General features: G+C 44.7%; 1 protein-coding gene across 1 annotated transcript in view; it reads right to left on the bottom strand.

The window, feature by feature from the left end:
• HDAC1 (histone deacetylase 1) overlaps window positions 1-18,022 on the bottom strand; it is a 52,150-nt gene extending 34,128 nt beyond the window's left edge. Inside the window, exons 1-6 of the mRNA XM_082248445.1 lie at window positions 17,887-18,022; window positions 8,084-8,196; window positions 4,994-5,111; window positions 2,058-2,132; window positions 1,824-1,962; window positions 1,602-1,743 (exon numbers count right to left, since the gene is read on the bottom strand). Of these exons, the coding sequence (XP_082104571.1) occupies window positions 1,602-1,743; window positions 1,824-1,962; window positions 2,058-2,132; window positions 4,994-5,111; window positions 8,084-8,196; window positions 17,887-17,935 (636 nt within the window). The 5' untranslated portion in view covers window positions 17,936-18,022. The remainder of the gene's footprint in view (window positions 1-1,601; window positions 1,744-1,823; window positions 1,963-2,057; window positions 2,133-4,993; window positions 5,112-8,083; window positions 8,197-17,886) is intronic.
• Window positions 18,023-21,428: the final 3,406 nt, after the last annotated feature.

The raw sequence follows: 21,428 nt of genomic DNA, 5'->3' as shown, positions 1-21,428 counted from the left end.
TATATGAATACACAAGCTACAACAAAATGGCATACAGGGACCCAGAAGGGAGACCAGGCCTCAAGGACAGATCCAGGTTGGATGGGGGGCCCTGGCAGGAGCCCCCACCAGGTACAAACCCCCTTTGCACACTCGATCGTCCGGTTGCCAGGGGCACACCCCCCATTGCTAGTAAGCACCCTGCCCCCACCCCAGGAACAGTGGCCAGACCACCCAAACAGCCCCAGTGTATGTTGACCGGGGGGGGGGGTGCCTGCGGGAAAGAGGGGAACCCGGGGTCCGACCGTCCCAAGGAGGGGCCCACATCCACCCCAAAACCCTCTAGGGGGAGAGAGAGGGGGGGCAGCTACTCCCCATACCAGGAACTAGGTGGGCACAGCTCCAGACAGAACCCCTCTCCTCTATTGAAATGGGGGGCTGTTGGCCAGGAGGAACGTTGCGACTTAGGTCGTATGTGACCTCGCAAGGCTTTTAACTCGCAGGCCAGCAGCCCCCCCGTGCGCCCCCACCCCCTCCATTAGGGCTATGTACCAGCGGAGCAGAGGTCTACGTGAGCGCGATCGCTAGCCAGACAGGGGTGACCACTGGATCTAGATTGCCCAGTCCGGCAGTTGATGGTAAATCTCACAGGAATATCTAAAAACAGAATTTCTTTTTTTTTTGCCAGGACCAAAAGATCCCAGCAGGGAACTAGATTCTTACTCCTGACTAGGCAGGGAAGAAAAAAAAAAAAAGTGGCTGTAGCAGAGAGGGAGTATACCCCCTGGGACTGCCCATGGGTGTAGCCAGAATTATTTTCTGCCTAGTGTCCTACTCCTGTAGGGGGCAGTACAACCCAATGGTTATGAATACCAGGAGCTGTGTCCGTCAATGAACGAAAGTGAAAGGACATTTTAGTGTGTGTAAAAATTACCCTGCATATGGCTGTGGTGGTAAAAGGCTTCAAGTAAACATTTCTTTGGAGAAAATGGGAGCTGCCCTTGCCTTCTGCAAATGCTAGGTGCCTTCATATTACACTGTCCCTTATATACATTTCGGGTCATTCACCTGGTTCAGGTATACAGACTAGGAAGTCAGAGTGAAGCCAAAAATCCCTATTTATAAACATGTTATGGGTGGGAAACGTCTTTTCTAAAGTGACCCTCTCAAGGGGGGTCAACAAAAATCACAAAGAAAACAAAGGTTTGAGGAAAATCACTTTATACATACCTGTCCTTTTGTTAAAACTTCATTCTGTAGCACAGTTCACAGTAGTACCTTTTCGATTTGACATCTCAGGCTGGATTCCCCCATTGGCCGCTGCGGTTCCTGCTGCTGCCCTTTAATCATTTAAGGGCAATAGTGACGCAGGGGTTGTTGTAAGAAGCCACATTGGTTAGAGAGGGGGGGGGGGGGCAAGCTATCCCAGGCACCCAAAGTGTTGAATCAGATTAGTACTGGAAGCTCTGCTAAATCTTAACGTTTTAGCAAATGGACTGATTAACAGGCACGTATAAAGTGGTTTTCTTCACAGGTTTTGTGATTTGGTGACCTCGTAAAAGAGCCACTTTAAATACTTCTAAATTACAAACCACTACATCCATTATATTTTTAACACTTACCCTCAGGTCCCCAGTCCCTGGAAAATATTCTCCATATTTATGAAAAGAAACAGTCATGACCCTGTCTGTGGTGTAAAAAGCTTCTTCCACGCCATCACCATGATGAATATCAATATCAATGTACAGTACTCTCTGATGATACCTAGAACAAAAACAGAGGCATAAGAAAAAAAAAAAAAAAAGCTCTATGCCTGCTATGGTTTCTTTACAATGAATACATACTTAAGAAGTTCCAGAATGGCAAGCACTATGTCATTGACGTAGCAAAAGCCAGATGCCTCAGATTTCTTGGCATGATGAAGTCCACCTGCCCAGTTTACCGCAATGTCCGTTTGCTGCTTATTTAGTTTAACAGAGCTTGCTGTAAAGCAGAGAAAAAAAAAAATATATAGGCTTAACTGTCTTTGAATGGGGATGCAACAAAGAAAAATAAAAAAAAAACAAAAAAACCCTCACCAACAGATCCTCCTGTTGACAACTGGCAGAACTCAAAGAGACCATCAAACACAGGACAGTCTTCTCCAACATTAACTGTTAAAAAAAAAAAAAAAACAGTTACAAACACGATCAAATAACCAACTTTCTAAGTGATTGAGGCACCTTGATGCCCCCCGTGTATAGTTTCAAAACATTTTCCAAGGTACCCCAAGAGTGCCAACACCTTGTGTGCTTACAGCGTAAATTCTACATTATCTACATTATCCTTCAGGCTGTGCTATCCTTTATTACTTCTTATGACTGCACCACTGCAGTGACCGTTAACAAGATGGAGGAGGTATCAGACCAGCAGTTGACTTACCAGAAATCACATATAAGAACAATCCAGTTTAAAAGATCCTCCGGTGCTTATAAGGAGATTTAAAACTAGATGTACGCACTGCTAGATGCTTGCATTTTATTAATTTAAGCACCCCGATGTGGCAACATGATTTAATTTAAAGGGTTCACAACCTCCTCAAAAATGCTAGCCATCTGGTTTCAATACTTTTTGGCACGGTCCTGGAACAAGCATGTAGAAGACAGAACAGCCAATCTGCAACAACCTGTACAATAAAAAAACAAAAACAACCTAATCTGCATACTTGTCTCATCGGCAAGTACTGGATCAGTATGAAAGCCAAGGAATTGATTCTTTACAAAAGGAGAAGGCAATATCTGCAGTCTCCATACTTCCTAACCACAGGCTTAGCTCAACAAATTGTTTTATATAATAATTTTAACATTGGGGATCAACTATTTTCTCATATTGATTGCTTCTCTGCCTTTTGCCCAAGATGAAGTACAATAGATCTCATATTGAGATTTGGATGCTGCATCCACCCTCCACATCACGCTAACAGTACAGCTTATACAGAGCTGGAAATGTTAAAACGCCAAAAAAAATTGTAGGAACTGCTTTCTTGATCAGACAAAAAACCCTAAAGGAGCTGTAACCAAATATATGATCTACGTTCTGGGATGATGGCAGTTACAAGGAATTTATTAAAACAGATTTCTTTTGGAAGTGTATTAGGTTTTAAAAAGGATTTTTGTACCAATATCGTGGACACTGGCAGACAAGTAGGGCAGCTTAGGATAACCCCTCAATCAACTCAGCATGCCTAATTTGGTAGCAGGTAGTACTTATACCCCGTGTCCCTCAATGGAGTCCAAGAAAAGGATTCTACAGAGCGCCAAAATCCTATTTTCTTTCCCTTTCTTGTTCACTAAAGGACACAAGAATATACTATGAAGAAATTTGAACCTCCCAAAGATACAGACTTTTCTGAAGGTCTGAAAGGGGGGTTGGGTCTCCGGGGACTGAATTGACATGGGGGCTGGTTCAAGCGGTCTAGGGTGGGAGGTGTCCAAGGAAAATAGGAAAAGTGAATGAATCTGTGTTTTAGCACAGGAGACAAAGAAAAAGGGGAGCCAAAGGCATAGATGAGCCTTTAAGACTAAAGAGGTTTTCTATGCACCCGAATGACATTGAGGCAACTACCCAAGGAACCAGCAGGGTTCACAATCAGCCTCTGACTTTTAGAAGAGTATGCAAATTCATGCAAAAGGCTTTTCTGAGGGCTTCGATGAATGAAGCGCAAAACTCCAGACACCTGTTCCAAACGCTCAAATAGGAAGAGGTCTGCCCCAGCAGTAGAGAAATCAAACCCATTCTACCATGGTCAGACAGATTTTAGGTCACTGAAAACACAGGAAAGACAGTAGAACCTGCCAGATAAAGCTGGTATTAAAAGGGGACAGTAAAGAAAGCACAGTAGCAAGAAATTTCATAGGCACCCAGCGATGCACATAATGGGGTATTGTCCCTTCAGCCCAGCCTTTAATCTAATAAGGGGTCAAGCCCAGAGATAATGCAAAGGACCTGGAACATACTCTATGGCTAAATCTTACCAGTATACAAAAAGGTCTACAAACCACCACAATGTGGAACCCTGTGTGCAAAGGTCACATTCCAGGCTAGCCCCACACATCCAATCCAGAAGGGTCCATGGATGGTACACAAACAAACAAACACACACACACACACACACACACACACACGTATGTAGGCTAAAAGAGGGGTTATCTGAGGCTGGCATACAAATTATTTGTCCAATCCTCCTGTAGGCAGTAGTATACCGTGAACGTATCTGAATTCTTGTGTCCCTCAATGGTCAAGAAATAAGCCTATTATCAATGTATAGTTTGCATTGATACATGTGCACAAAGTCATCCATATTTGCTTACAGCATTCCCTAGCTCGCTCTTCTGCTCTCTCTCACAATAACATTTGGCAGGCTCGGTAAACACCCCCCCACCCATCATGTTGCCAGTACCCTAATGCACCATTTTTAAACAGTATTATTACTATAGTGAATCTATCCCAACTTTGGTGGCTTATGTACTCAGAGGATAAACTATTGGTTTCCACCAAGACCAAAAAGTATTTCTTTGCAGAAAGGTTTACTATGAAATTATATGTGCCCAATTCAAATGCACCATTCGGAAAAACTGTTCACCAGAATGCTAAAGTTACCCCCTCTATTAAAAGGACACCAACAATTACCAGGGCATCATTTTAGAATATATATACAAATGCTAAGCATCAATAGCAAACTTTGCGGTCAAATCTTCAAAAAACGCCCCTTCATCTGTACATAGGAGGATCATGGATCTATTCAAAAATAAGTTGTTAAAAAGTATATAACCAATGAAGCCCCGATAGGGGTAACACTAAGCCCAGTTACTGCCGATAGATTTTATGGATTAAAATAGTGAAAGCATAATTTGCAAACACCATCCACAGGAGATCGGAAGCAGATGTCGCATGTCAGTGCACCAGTGCAAACACCTGATCCTGAACTACCCTTGTGGACATTCTGTTCCGAACAAAGTATTGAGTGACCACGTACATCTTTGCATCTGCTTGCTGTATTCAGACATGTTGTCTGGCCGGATGGAACGCAGAAATTTGATGTAATCATCACTGTGATATTTTGTCATTTCTTCAGCGCTGGCTTTGTGCGGTCTCTGGTAGGATAAGAAATAATTTTTAATAATAATAATAATATTAGCAACATATTTAACTAAGCACTTGATTCAGTAGGTCACAGTTTGAGTAAGTTAAAATACTGCTCTCAGTAACCCCAGCAAAAAAAAAAAAAAAACACAACACACCCCCCACACACACACACACACACCTCCTCCCCACATCCAAACACAGGTACCATACCCACTTTTGGGCAAAAAGTCACCATATAGATTTTCCCAAAGAATCCTCTGGCAGGGAATAACATGGGAACGCTGAAGCCTGTAAGCAAAGCCAAGTTAAAATTTACAGTGGATAGGTGCTGCCATTTAGACAACACCACCCTGGTTGCTGGTACATATACCTCACATTTAAAAAAAAAAAATGGGTGCCTTCTTCAAAATGACAGTAACGTTGGTCATTAGGAAGAAATGTCATTTTTTTTCAATTTCACAAGAAATAAACCATTCTTATTCTTAGGAGGAAATAAAATAGTATCCCATAGCAATAAAACTTGTGTCACTTATTCATCACAATCTTTATTCAATGCTGCTATACTTGCAGATATGAATAAAAGTCTTAGCACAGACTCCTATAATATACACAATTGTCTTCTGTCATTAAAAAGCATACAATGAACATATGATCCCTACTCTCACACATACATTCAAAGAGAGCACTTAGTTATAAGTAAATGAGAATTTCTTACAATGGACCAGAACATAGCCAATACTTAAAATATAACTTTTGGAACTAAAATGTGCACACACAAATACAACTGTGTGTTTTAAATTGCATCTAGTGGGATTAGGGATAAAAAATATTCAAATGGTTATGGTTAAGTAGTGTGTCAAGAGCAAAGGAGGCTCTGCTTGATGCACACCCAGCACTCCCCGATTCCTGAATGGAACTGGCCTTGGAAATTGAGAACTGCACTTTTTTATAGCTCCACACAGACAATTTTCAAGAAAAGGGGTTGGTACACCAATGCAATACTAGTGGATGGTGTTTCTTCTCCCCCTCAATATGCAGTGGTAGATTTGAAGAGCACCGGTAATCAAAATTTTCTCTCTGTTTTTGACTGTGAAAGGATAAGAACTCCTGTCAGGTTTATGCTGGTGTGTCCCCGCTGGTGCTATTGACACTTTTTCCTGGTGACCACCCACCAGCAGAACACTAAGTGACACCAGAACAGAAGATGAAGAAAAAGTATCCATTAAGGATACCTCTTCTGGTTCCCCTCATTTTGTGAATGGGTTAGCTCACTTCTTGTTGTGTCTTTGGGCCCAGAAGTGGAAGGGATTTTCCCCAATTGGACACTGACCACACACAAATAAACCTGTGGCTACTGAAAAACCTTAAAAGGATATGTTCACCTTAAGCAACAGGTTACACTTGTATTTAAAAGTGTAACATGTTGTAGCATCCTTCCCCTGGGTTCCTCTCCACTGCAGTAGATTTAAAATTTGAAAAAGAAAAAAAAAAAAAAATCTGCATTTATTGTTCCTCCCTTTACCTCCCTTGCGGTCTGATTATGTCAGGATTATTGTGCTAAAAATGGTACATTGTTTTGCATAGAAATTGGTTTTACATTTTAAAACTCACCTTCCCCTGCGATCTCCTGCCGTCCTCCTGCTGTCCTCCCAGCCGATGCCAACACCTGCCTTCCGGTTCCCTTCCCTGCAAGTGTTGAGACGCAGGGGGGGGGGGGGTGGTGGTACTGGTGGCAAATTCAAAAATGTAAATACACTAAATGACGATACAAAGCTGTGATCCAAACGGATTACACTGTATCATGTCATTTCACCACAGGATTGCACCTGGTGACTTTCCCAGTGCCCTGCCTGTGCTTTTCCAGTTCTTTATGCCTGGAAAATTGAGAACGACCATGGCGTCCAAAAAGCATTCTTTTTGCACAAGAGCGATTTTAGACGAACTGGAAAACAGCGACACAGAGTTACTTGAGGAACTGAGCGATAGCGATTCGTGGAAAAATTTGTCACCAGGTACGGAAAGGGGACGACAGCGACAATTCTGATGTCTCTTTCTGGCATATAGCTCCGTTGGAAATTCTGAAGAATCATTTGATATACTTCCCAAATTCCACAAGCTATGTGCCAGAAAGAGACATCAGAATCGTCGCTGTCGTCACTTTCCGTACCCGATGACGAATTTTCCCACGAATCGATATCGCTCAGTTCTTCAAGTAACTCCATTTCGCTGTCGCCGTTTTCCAGTTAATCTAAAAGTGCTTTTTGGACATCATGGTCGTTCAAAATTTTCCAGGCACAAAGCACTGGAAAAGCACAGGCAGGGCACTGGAAAAGTCACCAAGTGCAATAGCATGATACAGTGTAATCCATTAGGATCACAGCTTTGTATCATGTCTGTGTGTTTACACTTTTGAATTTACCGCCGGTTCCACTCCCATGAGTCGCAACGCTCTCAGGAAACGGAACCGGAAGGCAGGTGCTGGCAATTGGCCGTGCACAGAGCGGGAAGAGACTGTGAGGAGGACGGCGGGGGATCGCAGGGAAGGTGACTAACGTTCTGGGGTAATCCAGAGTGTGGTTTGGGGTTACCACTTTTGGTACTGAAAGTTAACCCCGAGCCACACCTCGGGAATACCGCCAGGGAGCTTAAAGGTGAACTTAGTGTTTTTCATGTCGTTAAAAGAAACTCAGACATATTTTTCTAGGAGAACATTTATACTTATCTTGTACTTAATCTTGTTGCCACTAGATGGCACAACAACTCTTAATAGTTAGCACTAAATAATAAAAAAAAAAAAACCTTATACCTGGGCAATCTTATTGCCAAAATAATTTTTCACATACAAGTATATTTAAAAAGGAAGGACTTCTGACAAATGAAGGAAAAGGTCTATGTAATCATAGATGGTTAAATTAAAGAGATATTTTTAGCACTTTTTGGTATACCATGAACTGTTAGCACCAGTTTAATTAGCACTTACATAGATTTCCATCTTCCTGTACAATCCATAATTTAGAAGCAGATTGTGGGTCATTCTGATCCTGTGAGGCTTCATTGGATGCCCCTGCCCATAATAATAGTTACCAACATCCCCTATAAACAAAAAAGCACACAACAACAAAACAGGTCAATGGAATTGTCATAACGCCATTATGGAACTGAACTCTGGGGACAAAAACGAATATAGGTTACAGTAAAGAGGCAATTATATAATCACTATGCTGTATATAGTCTGCAGAGACCCAGCAGGCTCACCCATACAGGGAACAGAAGAAAAATTACAGGAAGGGGGGGGGGCAGATAGAATACCAGTCACCCTGCACAAGCAGAGAAAGCAGAAGAGACTGGTCCTTATTACATAAAACTCCTGCACAGAGGTTAAGTGTAGGAGTTGTTTCATGCTGGATTACTACATAGATCTAGATTAAACAAATGACACCAAGCTTCAATAAGAATGCATGACCCTTGTATTAAGACAATATAGGGTTGATTTACTTAAATTGAAGAGTGCAAAATCTGGTGCAGCTTTGCATGGTAGCCAATCAGCTTCAAACTTCACCTTATTAACCGCTTGCCGACCGCCGCACGACTATATACTGCGGCGGTCAGCCCCTCACAGGCAGAGTGACGTATCGGTACGTCACTAGCCTGGGAGGGTCTGGGGAGCGAGCGTGCGCCGGCGCGCTCCCGCGCGGTCACGGACCCCCCCCGCGCGTGTGACTGGCGGACCCGATGTCCGCCGGCCACTCTGCGATCGGCGGGGGAGAGGGAGAAAGTCAGGCAGCTTGTGTAAACAAGCTGCCTGTCATTCTCCTCGGTGTAAAGACACTGATCACACGGATCTACTATGTAGATCCGTTGATCAGTGTCCTTACAGCTCAAGCCACAGCCAATCACAGTAGAAAGCACGCCCCTAGGGACACACACAGCCCCTCCCTCCCAAATAAAGTTAACCCCTTCACGACCAGTGTATTTTTACAGTAACAGTGCATATGTATAGCACTGATTACTGTAGAAATGTCACTGGTAACCCCAAAAGTGTCAAAAATGTCAGTCAAGGGTCCGATCTGTCCGCCACAATGTCGCAGGACCGCAAAAAAAAAAAAAAAAAAAAAAAAACACGCAGATCGCCGCCATTACGCGTTAAAAAAAAACAACAAAAATGACAAAAATCTTTCCCTTTGTTAGTAAACGCGATAACTTTTGCACAAACCAATCAAAATACGCTTTTTGCGATTTTTTTTTACCAAACATAGGTAGCATAAAACTAATTGGCCGAAAATGTTAAAAAATTTTGATTTTTACATTTTTTTGGGGGGGAATTTCATATAAAAAAAAATGTGAAAAATATTGTTATTTTTGCAAAATTGACGCTTTTTTTTTTTGTTTATAGCGCATGATAAAAAAAAAAAAAAAAAAAAAAAAAAAAAATCGCACAGGTGATCATATACCACCAAAAGAAAGCTCTGTTTGTGGGAAAAAAAGAACGCCAAATTCGTTTAGGTACAGCGTCGCACGACCGCGCAATTGTCCGTTAAAGTCACGCAGTGCCGAATCGCAAAATACCCCCTGGTCGTTTAGCAGCCAAATCCTTCGGGGCTTAAGTGGTTAAATTAAGCTTTGACAAAAAAGGAAGCCGATTGGTTTCTATGCAGAGCTGCGCCAGATGTTGCACTCTCCAGTTTTAGTAAATTAAATTTCTCTGTGTTTAGTCTGGAGTTTAGCTTTAAAAAAGACCCAACATTTGATATTTTTGCATGTTAAGTGCATGCATAGTAAAGTGCAAGTATAACTCACAGCTATTCATTAAAGTGGTTCTAAATGCAGGAGGTTTGTTTTATACCTTAAGATATTCTCAGCATTGAGGTAGAAAACAAAACCTTCCAATCTCTGTGCCTCCCCTCCTCTTGGTACCACTCTAGATCAAGGCTGTCCCCGCTGGTAGCCTTGCTCTCTTCTCCTCAAAAGCTTTACTAAGAGTAGAGGGAAGGGAACCATTGGCTCCAGCTGCTGTCAGTCGAATCCTGTGAGGGAGTGGGGGGTAGAGCCAAGCCACATTGCGTGTCTATAAACTCATCCAGCCCAGCATAGGAGCCTGCTGCGGGGGACCCCAGAAGAGGAGGTACGGGGCTGCCCTGCAGGTAAGTAGAACATTTTTTTTTTTAGTTGAAAAACAAAGCAAATGTAGCTTTACAATAACAAACTTATACAGTGATAATAGCATTCCCCTGACAATGCCTTCATCTGTTTTTCTCTCCAGATAGTAGAGTTGACCGATTCTGGATACAAATGAGAATCACATTGTTTTTTGCTTAGAATAAAGATCACAATTCTCAGGGGAACATTAAACAAAAAAATTGGGCTAACTTTACTTTTTTAAAATTCGTTAAAATGTATTTGTTCCCAAAAAACTGCATTTGAAAGATTTCTGCGCAAATACAGTGAGACATACAAGATTTCACGATTGCCATTTTATTCTCTAGGATCTCTGCTAAAAAAATATATGTATAATGTTTGGGGGTTCTAAGTAATTTTCTAGCAAAAAATACTGATTTTAACTTAAAAGGCCCAATCTTTAGGAGGTTAAACTGCTCTCACTAAGGCTCCTTTCACACGGGCGGTGCGCCCGACGGAGACCATTTTGCTGAGCGGGAGATCGATCCGCTGATTCCCGCTGAGCAGGCGAATGACAACTCCCGTCTCCGCTCTGTGTGCGGAGACGAAACTGTCAAAGCCCCACTGTCCTCTATGGGAGATCGGATGAAAACGGGCCGCCTGCGTTTTCATCCGATCCTCCAGACGGATGGAAAATAGGGTTTCCATCCGTCCGGATTTCACAGACAGGATCGGATCGGATAGCAGCGGGTGTCAGCGGAGAGGTCTCCGCTGACATCTGCTGCTCCATAGGGCTGCATGGAGCATCCGATCAGGTCTCCCTGAAAAACTGACAGGTGGAGCGGATCGGAAAGCCTGTGTGAAAGGGATCTTACAGACAGAAGTTTATTCCTTTGATCTAAGGCCCCTTTCACACTTGTGCGACTTCAAAGTTGCACGATTTTGTCGCGATTTTGATGAGAGTTTGACTGGGCTTATAATGTCTCTTCCTACAAATGCATCAAAATCATGCCAAAAGTAGTGCAGGGACTACTTTGAAATCGGTGCGACTTCAATTCGCACAGATATGAATGGGGCTCATTGAAAATAATGGAGAACGACTTGTCATGCACAGTCCCAAATCGCATGACAAGTCGCAGAAGTAGGGGCCTAAAAGAACAAAATTATGCATTTTAAGCATTGTGCTTATAGTTATCTTGCAGTCTTAACAGAGTTGACAAACATTTGCTGGAGGCGATTTTTTTGGACAGCTGTGAGTGAGCAAAGACCAGCTCTGTAAGAATTGAGGAAACGCAGTTTTAGGATCGTGAGAGGGGTTGAATCGAGATTGCGATTTTTTTTTTTTTTTAAATGATTATACATGCAGCTTTATCAGATAGAATGCACTCTTTGTTTAGGTATCATCCAGGATAATCATCAAATTCTTGCACCGATATGGCAGCTCAGATGACACACTCAACGCAACTCCTGGTGCCTGTGCAGTTCATGGCCGTGTTCAGAAAGGTCTAAGGGCTCTTTCACACAGGCGATCCGTATGTCCGCAAATCATCCTATTTTTTTGCGGATGAAATACGGACATAATGTAGGTCAATGGCATTGCGGATGTCAGCAGATGACGATCCGCTGACATCCGATTTTCATCCTTTCAGTTCGGTTACGTTTTTTGGAACGGAACAGAACCCTATTTTTGTTCCGTTTAAAAAACGGAGCGGATGCAAAATCGGATGTCAGCGGTGTCATCCGCTGACATCCGCAATCCCCATAGACATACATTATGTCCGTATATCATCCGCAAACAGATGGGATGATATGCGGACATACGGAGCGGATGACACAAGTGTCAACCGTGTCCGTGAGAAAAAATAAAAAAAGTGCCGGAGCGGATCGCAATGCGGTCCGCTCCGTGTGAAAGAGGCTTAAGTGTGCTTTTGCGCTGCCCCACTGGAGTTTGGCTTCACCTGGGTTGCAGCACAGTGTACCTGTACCTTTTTTTTGCGGGTTATTCAAACTCTCCCATAGACTTCTATTATGCAATTCTGAAAGCAAACCAAAGATGCAGCATGCAAGACTTTCAGAAAACATACAGGACACAATAGAAGTCCATGGGAAACAACGGTACACTGCACTGCAGCCCAACCACAGTGGGGCAGTGTGAAAGCGCCTTAAAAAGGGATTGTAAAGGTTTTTTTTTTTTTTTTTTAAACCTTAAAGAGGAAGTAAACTCCCCCCCCCCCCCCCAAAAAAAAAAAAAACCTGAAAGACAAAAGGCATAATCAGCTAGGATGCATTGCATACTAGCTCATTATGAAATACTTTAGAATGAAGCCCCCGCAGTGCCGCCCGCTCAGCGACAAGACGACGGACATGTTCGGCCATCCTGCTTCCCGTCCTCCGGCCATCTGATTGGCCGGAGGCACGATTACATCACTCCTACGCATGCGCACGGGAGCCGCTGTTCACGGCACAGGGCTCCGCAGAACAGTCGGGGTGGCCGTTCCTTCATAGCGCATGCGCCGATGACGTCATTGGCTGCATTAAAAGTAAATATCTCCTAAACTGTGCAAGTTTAGGAGATATTTTCAGTACCTATGAGGTACAAGTTCTAAAAGAGGGTTTACAACCTCTTTAATGCATTCAGAAAAAAAAAAAAAACCTGTGTGCAGCAGCCCCCCTAATACTTACCTAAGCCCTTTTGTTATCTAGCAATGTTGCAGGAGTGTCTAACCTGCCTGGGACTCCCCTCCTCATTGGCTGAGACAGCAGTATGGAGCCCCTGGCTCAGGTAAGTGGGGCCCCATATTTGAATGAACACAGGGAGTTGTGACTCGGCGTTACACTAACGAATTTATGCCAAACTTGAGCTAACAATGTAAAAAAAAAAAAAAAATAAAATAAAATTTGGAAAAAAAAATATCCGTAGATCCCTACTATCCGGCAGTGGGTTTTTTTTTTTTTTTGCAGAAAGACATGCAGGTAATGATGGGAAACAAACCAGTACAAATGGCTAAGGAGTCTGGTGTATAAAATTGTATTTTTTATATATTCACACACTGCTCAAAAAATTAAAAGGAACACTTTTTAATCGGAGTATAGCATAGTCAATTAAACTCCTGGGATATTGATCTTGTCAGTTAAATAGCAGAGTGGGGGGGGTAATCACTTTCAGATGCTCTGGTGTAAAAGACATTAACAGGTGCACTAGATGGGCAACAATGAGAACAACCTCCAAAACCGTAATGGTTTTACAGGTAGAGGCCACTGACTCCCCCCCCCCCCCCCCCCCCCACCACCCGACTCATCTTTTCTGTTTTTCACCAGTTTTGCATTTGGCTAGGGTTATTACTGGACCTATAGAGGTTGCCCAGGCAGCGCAACTCCTCCAGGATGGCACATCAATACGTGCCATTGCCAGAAGGTTTTTAGTGTCTCCCAGCACAGTCTCAAGAGCATGGAGGAGATTCCAAGAGACAGGCAGTTACTCTAGGAGAGCTGAAACATGAAGATTAAGAGGCCGCACACTTTGGTAGTGAACAAGCACGCTGTTGGTCGCGTGAAACGCGTCTACCATTTCCATTCTGTTGTACCTTGTATACAGATTTGTACAAATAAATCTTTGCTACTATCAAGTCATTGTATTTGGTGTGTAGCCACTTTCTCTTCGTGCTCCTGTTATTTCAGTGGCGATCTGAGGTCCAGCGCCCAAGGCTGATTGTGGATATAGATCCGCCTGAGCAGTGTACACCTTTTCAGTATCTAGGAGAGCTGGACAACCCATCAGCAGGACCGGTATCTGCTCCTTTGTTCAAGGAGGAACAGGATGAGCACTGCCAGAGCCCTACAAAATGACCTCCAGCAGGCTACTGGTATCAATGTCTCTGACCAAACAATCAGAAACCGATTTCATGAGGGTGGCCTGAGGGCATGACATCCTCTAGTGGGCTCTGTGCTCACTGCTCGACACCGTGGAACTTGATTAGCATTTGCCATTGAACACCAGAATTGGCAGGTCCACCGCTGGCGCACTGTGCTGGAGAAGCCATGGAGAACATTATGCTGCCTGTAACATCGTTCAGCATGACCAGTTTGGTGGTAGGTCAGTAATGGTCTGGGGAGGCATATCCATGGAGGGAAGCACAGATCTCTACAGCATAGACAATGGCACCCTGACTGCCATTAGGTATCGGGATGAAATCTTTGCACCCATTGTCAGACCCTACACTGATGCAGTGGGTCCTGGGTTCCTCCTGGTGCACGATAATGCCCGGCCTCATGTGGCAAGAATATGCAGCCAGTTCCTGGAGGGTGAAGAAATTGATACGATTCAATGGCCCCCCGGCTCGCCTGACCTAAATCAAACAGAACACCTCTGAGACATTATGTTTCGGTCCATCCAACACTGCCAGGTTGCACCTCAGTCCGTTCAGGAACTCAGTGATGCCCTGGTCCAGATCTGGGAGGAAATACCTCACCCAGGACACCATCCATCTCATTAGGAGCATGACCTAATATGGTCAGGCATGCATACAAGCACTTGGAGGCCATAATAACTACTGAGTACCATTTTGAGTTACTGCAATAAACTTTCAGCAAAATAGACTAGCCTGCTGCATCATTTTTTCACTTTGATCCTCGGGGTATCTTTGAATTCAGCCCTCTGTAGGTTGATAATTTTCATTTCCATCAAGCGATGTGTCATGCTTCTGTTCATAACACATTACTCAGTCCATATCAGTATAGATATCCAATCCAGCATGATATTTTTCCTCATTGAGAACTGATGTGTTCCTTTAATTTTTTGGAGCAGTGCATCAGTGTGAGAGATTATATATATATATATATATATATATATATATATATATATAAAAAAAATGTAATTGTGAATATAAAGTTTAGTGTATGTGGATAGGATATATAATATCATGTATCATATCGACACACAGAGCCATGGATAAGGGGAGGGGGGGGGGCCCACACAGGGAGGGGCTTTAGTGATGGACATTTACAGAAATATTCCTCCAGCAGCTGAAAGCGGATCTCTCCCCCTCTCCCTGCTGCCAGCATTAATCTGCTGAGAAAGAGTTGTCCCTCACTAATCCCTCTCCCTATGTGGGCCCCCCTCCCAGCCCTGGCTCTAATGTTAGCTCTGCTCCTGAGTTTATATTCCTGCAGTTCTTCCTATACTCCTTGTCCCAGCCTGTATATTTTTTCATCGTTCTCCCCCATTGCTCTGTCTTCCTTACACAGTCACAACTGATCAGCTGCAATCCATGGGGTGAAGAATTACTGTTACACGGTTCCATAGCTGCCTTTTATCTTGTTCCAGTGTAGTTTAGTGTGCTTTATGTAGCTGGGCTTCCCACTCTCTCCCCCAGACTGCTTCCTGATCTCTGCTTCTTCCCCCCCTAACTGCCAGTTCCCTCTGCATCCATGCATCAACTTCTTCTATTTACCAGCTGATCTGGCCGTAGTAAACTCCGTTATTTATCTTTTATCTAGAGGTAAATCTAGAATAGGGCTTACATGTAGGTACAGTGAATATCTCCTAAATGTAGCAGCCAGGGATAGCACCAGCGCATGTGCACTGCACTCTCAGTGGTAACATACCATCCATTGAGAGAGCTGTGCTGTGACCATGACATCAGCGCACGCATGCGAGTTACATCATCGCAGTTTGTCCAAGCAACTGAAGCCGAAGAACCCAGAGAGAAGACCAGGTGAAGATGGAATCCCTCTTAGTAGTGACAGCACTGCTGGAGAGATCTGTTTTTTAGGTTAGAAAAATATAATTAAGGGCCTCATTCACACATTCAACCAGAGTATTAATTCAGGTACTCTGGCTGTATGAAGGAGGGGTTTGGGATGGAGCCACCTGTCATTCTATGGGGATGCAGCGCCTGTAGGAACACAGCCGCAGGCCCTATTTGGACAGGTGTGAAGGTGAGCGTTCCCCCAAATGCACATTGTCTGTGTTTGGGCTGTACACCTGCATCCCTACGCCTGTCAGATTAGAACCTGCAGCTGTGTTCATACAGCTTCAGACGGCCACATATGTGAGCCACTGATTCACACTGTACAGACCACAGCACCCATGTGCATGAGTCCCAACACCTCCCCCACACACAGATTTAACAACTCAGTTCCATCTTTTAGATTTAGCAGGAATTCTGGGAGTTATGTTGTATTGTATTTGTGTCTGCTAATAATGATTTTATTGTATTTTTTTTATATTTTCTTTGGGGGGGGGGGGGGGTAGCTGTCAGGCAGTCTGTACAAGGCCCTGCGATTTATATCAGTAGCCCTGTCCACACACACCAAACTTCATATTCCCAATTGCATTACCAAATCTAATTCATTGAACTCAAATGAAAGATTATGAATTATTGCATACTTGTTCATAATTAGGAGTATACACTGTAAACTCGGGGGGGGGGGGGGGGGGGAGTGTTGTTGAGGGTCGGTTCACACTTCCGCGTGTGCGGCGATCACATGTAATATCGGAGCGCACTGCTCCTTCATTACATGCGATCGGATGTGCAGTGCGAATTCAGCCATACACTTTGTATGGCTGAATTCGCACTGTACCCGCACAAAAGTCGCACATGAGGCATTTTTTCAGCCGCATCAGGATCACACAGTGGTTCACACTTGTGCGATCCCATCCTGTGCGAACTGTCAGATCGCACTGCGATATGCGATCAAACTGGGGGTGTCATTAATATTTCATTGACACCCCCAGCGTATCGCATATAGCAGTGTGAACTGCCATATGTGCGTTTGCGATGCGGGAACAGGCTGTGAATTCGCAGCCTTCCCGCATCGCACAAGTGTGACCCGGCACTCCGTGCCGGTTTACATATATGCGATGCGGGAACCCTGAGAATCCACTGCGGATTCTCACATCGCACCCGACTCGCAGGAAGTTCACACTGCCATTTACGAATCGATGGGGGTGTCAATACAAAGTTAACAACACCCCCAGATCAGTTTATATATCGCAGTGTGTACTGTCAGTTCGGACATGAATCAGATCGCATCCGATTCTGGTGCGGACCCAAAAAAGGGTCCTGTGCGAGTTATGTCTGAAGGCAATGCAAATGCAGCCATACAATCTGTATGGCTGAATTCGCATCGCACAGACATTGCATGTGATTTGCAGAGCAGTGCGCTCCGAATCACATGCAACGTCTGTGATCGCATACATGTGAACCGGGGCTTAATATAAAGCGCAAACTGCAGAGAGCGCTAACCCACAGCAGCCAATCAGAATCCACAGGGAAGATAGAGCAGAATAGGAACTGGTTATTGCGGGTCCAGTACTTTAATGATAAGACCAGTGGTGTCATAGATGGGATACACCAGAGGAAATTCTATAGAGGATTAGGCTGGTGTACTGAGCACCCCCCCCCCCCCCCCAATGTGTGCCATGACCCCCACACTGCCCCTAAAAGGCACAACCCCCATTTCCAGCACGTTCCCCGTGCAGTCAGGAAAGCCTGGACAACCCCATAAAAAGGAGAATGAAGTGAAATGGGGCTCGGTACACACAGAGCCACCCAAGGGTCACCCCGGAACCCATTTACCTCCCCCACATGTGCCTCCTACCTCTGAATCTATCCACCGACACCCCCCAACCTCCCGCACCCCGCCTCTCACACAGGCCACTCTCACCATCATAGTAATAGCACACTTTCTTCTTTGTTCCTTGTGTGTACGCCATGTTCCTTCCTGGGCTCCGGATCCACTAGAACTCGACTGGCCAGCGTTCAACTACGTCACCGGCACGTTTATCCAATGCCAGAGCGACATTGCCCGTCGGTGATTTGATGGACAGGGAAGCGTCCAATAACAGAGACAGCCCAGAATGGCTAAGGCGGAGCTTCAGTCATCGCCCTCTCAGGAAAGGGTTGGTTGAAAGGTTAGGTTGGCTCGTGCTGGTCGCCCTCATCCTCCAATTTGTCGTGTAGAATCGAGAGATTTCATCGCGAGAGGAGACTCCCGCCCTTTGTCTAGTCATGGCCATTCATAAAACCTTGCTGGTCCCAAGGAAGCCCTTTGTTAGTCCCATTGTTAAAGAAATGGGAGCAATACTATACTGCCATTGAAGACCTCATTTTGAGAATATCATCTGCCTGTTTGTGGGCTCAGTTACTTGTGTCAGACCTGGAACAACCAGGCAGTGAGCAAAAGGCAAAACTCCTGATCTGTGATGGTTGTTCTTGGGTAGAGATGCAGTAAGCCCTACAATTTTGGATTTAACGGCCAACCAGCTCTTTCAAAATGTAAATGTTTGGTTTGAGGGTAACAAAAAATGATTGGCCAAGCGACACTTTTAGCGACCCCCCTCCCCCTTCAACCATCTCCCATTAAGTGCATGGTATCACCAGCAGGGCAGCCATCAGGGGGGGAGAGCCCATACACATGTAGGGGGCCCGGGCGTTCCAAGGGGCCCAGCCGCCCAGGCCCCAACCACGGAGACCGAGTTGTTGTTGCTGCTGTAGTAACTAGCAATTGTTAAAGCAGGACAACTGCAGTGGAAGCCGATGCAGCTGAAGGGATGTCTCTTTGCTGGATTGCGCTGTCTCTTTGCTGAAAATATGAGACTGTCTCTTTGCTGGATTGGGATATCTCTTTGCTGAATATACAGTATGAGGCTGTCTCTTTACTGGATTGGGATGTGTCTTTGCCAAATATATGAGGCTGTCACTTTGTTGGATTAGGATGTCTCTTTGCTGAATATATGAGGCCATCTTTTTGCTGGATTAGGATGTCTCTTTGCTCAATATATGAGGCCGTCTCTCCGCTGGATTGGGGTGTCTTCTTGCTGAATGTATGGGGATGTCTCTTCACTGAAATGAGATGTCTCTTTGCTGAATATATGAGGCCGTCTCTTTGCTGGATTGGGATGTCTCCTTGCTGAATATATGGAGATGTCTCTTTACTGGATTGATATGTCTCTTTTCTGAATATATGAGGCCGTCTTTTTGCTGGATTGGGATGTCTCCTTGCTGAGTATATGGGGATGTCTCTTTGCTGGCTTGGATTAATTTTCATAAATTGTAAGAGTGTCAAAATATAAGTGGGTGCACTGAAGGACTCGGTGGGATGGCCAGTGGGCGGATTCGGTGGGATGGCCAGTGGGCGTATTCGGTGTGACGACCAGAGGGCGGACCCTGTGAAATATTGGTGGTCAGGCCCGGAGGGGCCCAGGCCTAAAGCTGTGTAAGGGGCCCCAAAAGTTCTGATGGCTGCCCTGATCACCAGTGGTGGGACAAGGTCATCTAAAGCCCAGGGTGACCATGCCAAACAGTGCCTCTCCTCCCAAGATGTATGAGCATTATGTGTAGGCAAAACAATTGAGTCTACCACATAAATTTCCCCTCCTCCAAAGACAAGTCTGCCCCCCTGCTGAAATCCCCCCCCCCCCCCAGCTCAAATCCTCTCTCCCTCCTAAAATTCCCCCAGCAAAATTTCCTCCCAAAAAAAACACTCCTCCTAACACACATTACACACCCTGTCCCCCCATTCCAAATCCCCCTCCCAGCACAAATCCCATCCCAATCCCCCCTCCTAGCATAATCTTCCCCCCTTCTACATTCCCCTACCTAGCACATCATCTCTACTAGCACAAATCCCCCCTCTCCCCCAAATAAAAACAATTGCCCTCCTAGTACAAATCCTCTCCACCTCTACCATATCACCTCTTCTAGCACAAATCCTCATCCCCCATCCTAACACAAATCCTCCCAAATCAACACTCCTAGCATAACCCCGTCCCCAAAAAAAACAAAATTCCCTTCTGGAATGATTCTTACCCCCTTCCTCCCCCAAATTTACTCCATACACAAATCTATGCACCCCCATCTTCCCTCCCAGCTCAAATCCCCCCCCCCCCTAAATTCCCCCAGCACAATTTCCTCCTACAGAAAAAAAAAAAGTTTCCCTCCTAGAACGATTATTACCCCATTCCACCCCCAAATTCCTCCCTCCCAACACAAATCCCCTCTCTTCCAAGCTCCTCATGGCGCCCTACCCACCTCCCATGATACCACAGTGCCCAGGGCAGCTGCCCACCCCTTGTCCCAGCCCTGGGTATCACCACTGGTGCCTTGGTGGTGATTATAATGCAGTGAATTGTGATCAGTGTACAGCAAGCCTGCTGCATGCGACCCATTCAATTTAATGTGCAAGTGTCCTCTCTATTTGGTAAAAATGGGGTTAAGCATGCGTTGAGAAAGCATCTCATCGCCTCCTCACTGTGTGTCAATCACCTCTGTAAAGCATTTCCAATGCAGCTTGCCTTTCAGAGGAGCAGTGGGTTTAGATGCACATCTAAAGAATCTAGCGTAAAAGAGTTCAGCAGTGACAGCCTACATCTATTTTCATTACAGGTTTCCTTTCAGGTCCTATTCACACCTGTGCATTTTTCATGCGCTTTCTATTTATATTAATGGAAATGCATCAAAAAGTATATGAATTGTCATGCACCATGATGTGATGTGCATTATATGGCGCACTGACATTCAATAGAAAGTGCAGTCACCTCCATTCTAATAGGCATGCATTTCTATCAATTTCAATGGAAAGCACCTTTGGAAGAAAAACACATCACCAATCAATGTAAATTACCCCTAAAGCAATCCTTTTGAAATTTTGAAAATTAAAAAAAAAAAAAAAAAAACAGAAAAAGATTTCCAGCTGTCCAGCTGGCCGTTCCTAAGATCTTTTCTCTGGTGAATAGCCACAGCCTCCTGCAAAATCCATGCATCCTACATTTCCAGGAATGGGCCTCACAGCTCCATTCATTTGAATGGCTTTCATATGGTGGTGGTACTACCGGCCCAATGCCACATAGGGAATCATTTTTGTGAGGCAAACCCTGAGCAGCTGCATGTAATCCTTAGGGCAGAGGTGTCAAACTCAATTTAATCGCGGGTGGCATCGGCATTATTATTGCCCGCAAAAGGGCCGGTTGTATTTGTAAGACTAGATGTCCAGAGCATCCCCTACTCTTACATAAGTTATCAAGAGCCTCCCCAACATCAGAAATTGAGTCCCCCACCCTCCCTTACATCACAGCGCATTCCCTTATCTTGTGCTGTTGCTGGGAAGAAGCTGTAGGCATTGCTGAAAAGCAAAAAGTACTGGGTCTGGAGGAGGACCAGAAGAGGGCTGGAGCTCTCCTGCAGCTGCAAGAGAGGTGCAAGGGCCAC

This window comes from Pelophylax lessonae (genome assembly GCF_965119305.1).
Source record: "Pelophylax lessonae genome assembly, chromosome: 2".
Taxonomy (NCBI): Eukaryota; Metazoa; Chordata; class Amphibia; order Anura; family Ranidae; genus Pelophylax; species Pelophylax lessonae.
This window is presented reverse-complemented; position numbering and strand designations above follow the sequence as displayed.